General features: G+C 46.1%; 1 protein-coding gene across 1 annotated transcript; it reads right to left on the reverse strand.

Moving 5' to 3' along the window:
* Positions 1–81: 81 nt before the first annotated feature.
* Positions 82–2,521, reverse strand: LOC117129886 (the record flags this gene model as incomplete). Its single annotated transcript, XM_033283100.1, has 3 exons — positions 1,504–2,521; positions 983–1,309; positions 82–407 (listed from the first exon to the last, which is right to left on the reverse strand). Coding segments are annotated over exons 1-3 (1,671 nt in total), but the record flags the coding sequence as incomplete, so codon positions are not given.
* Positions 2,522–5,336: the final 2,815 nt, after the last annotated feature.

A 5,336-nucleotide genomic window follows, 5' to 3' on the forward strand; every position in this document is an offset into this window, starting at 1 on the left:
TTTAGTTAAAGGCTTTGCAATGGAGGAAAAGTCCTTAACAAACTTCCGATAATAGCCCGCAAGTCCGAGAAAACTCCTTACTTCTGTCACAATGGTAGGTCGAGGCCATTCTTGTATGGCTTGGACCTTTTCTGGATCAGCAGCCACGCCCTCTCCTGATACTATGTGACCCAGAAATTTTAACTCTCTCTTCCAAAACGAGCACTTGCTGAACTTGGCAAATAGCTTCTGATTCCGTAACCTCTCCATAACCAGTCTCAGATGCTCTCTGTGCTCGTCCTTACTTCTCGAGTACACCAGGATGTCGTCAATGAAAATGATCACAAACTTATCAAGGTAGTCGTGAAACACTTCATTCATCAAGCGCATGAAAGCCGCAGGGGCATTCGTGAGACCAAAGGGCATAACTACAAACTCGTAGGAATTTGGTGATACCCTGATGCCAAATCAATCTTCGAAAACCAACTAGCTCCCTTTAGTTGGTCTAACAACTCGTCTATCCTCAGAAGAGGATACTTGTCTTTTATCGTGATGTTGTTGATACCACGATAATCGATACACAGCCTCATGCTTCCGTCTTTCTTCTTCACAAATAGCACAGGAGCTCCCCAAGGTGAAGAGCTCGATCGGATGAATCCCTTTTCCAATAGATCCTCCAATTGTTTCTTTAGCTTGGCCAACTCCGCAGGTGCCATCCGATATGGTGCCTTAGCTATAGGTTTTGCTTCAGGCTCCAAAGTAATGGTAAAGGGATTACTCCGAGGTGGAGGTAATTCCTTTAGTGGTGCAAAGATATCCTCAAACTCTTGGACCACTTCTATGTCTTCGACCTTAACTTCATCATTAGTGGCTCCTCCACTAACCGATAAGGTCACCAAATATACTTCCCCGTCTTGAAACAAATCTTGTACTCTCATTGCTGCTACCAAAGACACGGTCATACTAGGACTGATTCCATAGTATACCATCTCTGGTCGTTTACCTCTGCCAAACAACAACCTTCCTTTTCCACAGTCGATCTGAACTCCATAGCTCGATAACCAATCCATTCCAAGGATTACCTCGTACCCTTTCAAAGGCACGACTAACAGATCTGGCACAAACTCTTTGCCTTGAATGACCAATGGAACATTCTTGATACACTGATTTGCTTGAAGGGTTCGGTCTGCGGGGGTCAAGACGGCCACGTCTATCCTGTCAACCACAAAACAATCCCAAAACCGGGCAGCTACTTCAGGGGTCACAAAACTATGTGTTGCCCCCGAGTCGAACAATACATGTGTGGGTTTACCAGCAACATGTATGGTTCCTGCCACAGTAACCCAATCAACAATATCTCAATCACAAAAACTGATCAAAATTCTTACAACCATCAATCATCATCCTAAATTTCTAAACGCGCAACCTAGCGATCAAGAAATCTATACCTAACCAGCATACTAACTAGATTCCAGCAACTAAATTTCTATTCAATAAAAAGAGGAGGTTAAGCACCCACAATACCTGTGATGGGACCGCTTGACGGTCCTGCATTGTCTGGGTTTTCTACACCTAAGGCATAAACCCTACCTCCTAGGTTTTGTTTCTTTGGTGCTGGCTCAATAGCTGGACGGCTAGGAGGAGTTCGGATCGCGAGAGGGGTCGCATGGATTGGCTTGTTTGGACATGACAATGCAAAATGGCCCTTCCTTCCACAAAAGAAACAAGTAACATCTTCCATCCTCAGCGATGAATAACCTTGCTGGTTACTCCGTTGTCTGTTGGGACAAAACTTAGAAATATGTCCCGGTTGATCACATATGTAACACACTCCAGTGTTACCACGATTGTTGGCTTGGCTTCCAAAGCCTCGCCCTTTGCCTTTGTAAGATCTTGGACCCTTGTTGAAATTTGGCCTTTCTCCTTGGCTAAACTTGGTGTGTCCACCAGAATGTGGTAAGGTCTTCCTTTCAGCCTCCAATACAGTCTCAAAATTAACAGCCTTTTCTACCAGATCCGATAAGCTGCTAAAGTTGCTTCCAGCTAAACGACTTCCAAGCTCCGGCTTCAATCCGTACATAAAGTTACGGATCATAGTTGGTTCATCTTCACACCCATCGAAAACATGTCGCCTCAACCTTGTGAACTCAGATTCGTAGCTCCTGACTGGCCTATCTCCTTGAACAAGGTTCATGAACTGGCGCTCCAATCCCTGCTTCGCTTCTGGAGGAAAATACTTCCTCTCAAAATCTCCCTTGAACGACTCCCATGATGTGATGGTGTGTCCACGCTGCCTGTCTATGCTATCCCACCATCTTGTGGCGTCTCCTTCCAAGTAGTACACAGCAATCTTCCTCTTGTACTCCTCCGGGCACTCCATGGCTTCAAAATTCTTCTCCATCATAGTAATCCACTTGTCGGCCTCAATAGGATCGGATCCTCCTTTGAAATTGTAGGATCCAATGTTCTTCATGGTAGATAATAACTTGGAAACTTCAGGGGGTTGAGTACGCCTGCCTTGGTTACCAAGTGCCTCAGTCATCACGTCATGTAAAGGGTGTTTTCGGTTCCATGATCTTGTGGTCTTTCGGTGGCACGGTTCTGATCTGGCCTTGGGTTTGATTGAGAGGATTGATCATGTTGATGTCTCTGGTCCCAATTACGACTTGGGCCAATACTCGCCATACTGTCTTCTCTCTCTCTAGTCATGTTACCGTAAACAGGAAAAGATCTTGTTCTCTGCAGAGGGCTCCTATCGTGTCCAAACATCTCACTAATGCCATTTCCATTATCCTGATCTGATCTGTGACCCAATCCTCCGCCTGTCCAATCCATACCCTCTCCCCATATCCGACCTCGTCCATCATCACCTGTCCCACGATTAGCCATCTGCACACAATAAAAAGGGTAAGTCATATTCCAACCACGGGAAGCGGCTGGTTTCCTAATCATCTTTTTGCGACTCCTTTGACTCGATAAAACCGTTAAAAAAAGCACTTGTGTCACGCATGGACGAAACCATGCTCTGATACCACCTCTGTAACACCCCCAAACCGTTCTTGGCATAGGTCAAACCACCGGCCAACAATCAAACAAGAACATGACCGACGCCCCGACCGTCTACCAAGGCTCAGGAGCGCTACAAGACGGGTTAACGGGCAATCCAGCCAAAGTTACAAAAAGTGCAATTCGTAACTAGGCCAGGCCGTCCACTAACACGTCCCGTCAGACCAAAGCCTAAGGCTTCTCAACCCGTACTCCAATCTTACGTTGTGTTAGCTCGGACAAGCTAATATCAGAACAACAAGGCAGTTTCACAAAACATTCGCTTTATTTATCTTATATAATATCTGGTTTACAATACACAAAATATTATACAAGTGGTGGCATGCCAAGAAAGCGAAAGTACATACTTATAGTCTGAAAGCGTCTTAAGCAAAAAGATGCAAATCTACACCAGCCAGCCTAGCCCCCGCGCTTTCTACGAGCTCACTACTGGTCACCTGAAAACAACAACGAGTGAGGAGTGAGTAATCTAGCATTACTCAGCTAGTTACAATCCCCCACTAACAAATACAACCCCTCGCTATCCCACCCCAAACAATCTAAAGCGAGATGTTCACCTAACAACACAACTTAATAATAATAAGCAATATTCAAAATACGCAGCGGTAAACCATAGCAAGATAACTAGCATAACGCTAATTACTAGCTTATCACCAAACCCAAACTCGATTTAAACCAGGGTTTAACAACCCAAAACACGATATAATATATATAACAAACTCGGGCCCTGGTGACGTTAGGTTCCTCCTTCACTATCGGCAATATCCTATCTCCCTACCACAAAGGCCGGAAGATGGAACTTTCAACCGACCGCGGCCCACAGTCCTTCGGGTCACCGCGCGACAGCCCACAGTCCTTCGGGTCACTGTCCCATTACACCGTCATGTAATACTCAGCCATAGTACATGACACCGTTCGTCTGAGTCTTCCCGATCCAGCGAGTAAGGGGTTTCCTTGAACCCGCTGGGTACGAGGTCTGAAGGAACACTAACTCACCCCAATATGCCTAGCATTGTGGGTTACACAAATGCTATCGGCCAATATACGATTAATACTAAACCCGGTAAAAATAACACAAGGTTTCAAGTAATAATCACAACAAAATCAACCACATTCCAGAATCTAGCATAAAGACTAATTCCAGAATACCTAACTATCCACAACTTAGCGATATCATCTAAGCATTCTGCATTCGCTAACTAACCAATCAACCTAACCATTAGCATGCTACTACGGTTCTCAAGCAATAACTAAGCATGCTATCAACTTAATCAACATAACCTCAATTATTAACTACTCATACCGTTACTCAGTTAGACCTGGCCTCCTGCCATGATCCAACTTCCAAGTAACGGGATCCTGCATAAAAAAAACTCAGCAATCAATTGATTATAACTCACAGTTTTTGGTTGACCGTGGCCTTGACCCCAAACCCGACTTTTGTGATCCGAACCCTTTCCCGACCTTCACAAGTAGACCCACGTCTGGACTGATCTTCACTTGAACTGGTCTCCACTAGAACTGATCTCTCTTCACTTGAACAGAATCTTCTCCAAGTGCTGACTCAAAATCGGCAGAGTAACTGTTCTCGAAAACTGCCTAAATCGCTCGAAAACTATCGAAACTCGATCTTTCTTTCTTTGCTTTCTCTTTATGTTTTGAAGTAGTTTTTATATGTTCTGTATGGTTTGAAATGAGAGGGGGTCGTTGCCTAATTATAGCAATCCGCAACCAATCAGGAACAAGCCGTGTGGCAGCCCGTGTGTCGCTTCGCATGGCTCCGGACGCATGCGCGGCGGCACCTCATGCTCAACTTGTCCTTCAGCATGGCCTGCTCACATGCAAGGGGACACCACGCCCTAAACCTGTCTGGATTCATGGCCTCCTCACATGCAAGCTGACACCACGTCCTCCACATGTCTGGCCGCATGGCCTTGTCGCATGCATCGCGACACCTCGTGCTTGGCCGTTCCACCTCGTGCTCCACATGGCTGGCTGCATGCCTCAGTCTCATGCAGGATGACACACCGCACGTCCAGATGGCCTGCTGCATGACTGAAGTGCATGCAGGTCGACACCCAATTTCACACATGGCTGGCCGCATGCTTCGGTCGCATGCATCGCAACACCTCGTGCTTGGTCGTTCGACCTCGTGCTCCACATGTCTACTTGCATGTACAGGTTGCATGTACTGCAACACCTCCTACTTCCCTTGACACACACACTTTCAAGAGACTGCCACCACGTCCTGAACACATACACATCAAGCCACCTCGAGCTTCTCGGTCGAT

Source organism: Brassica rapa, unplaced genomic scaffold, assembly GCF_000309985.2.
Source record: "Brassica rapa cultivar Chiifu-401-42 unplaced genomic scaffold, CAAS_Brap_v3.01 Scaffold0223, whole genome shotgun sequence".
NCBI classification, from domain to species: Eukaryota; Viridiplantae; Streptophyta; class Magnoliopsida; order Brassicales; family Brassicaceae; genus Brassica; species Brassica rapa.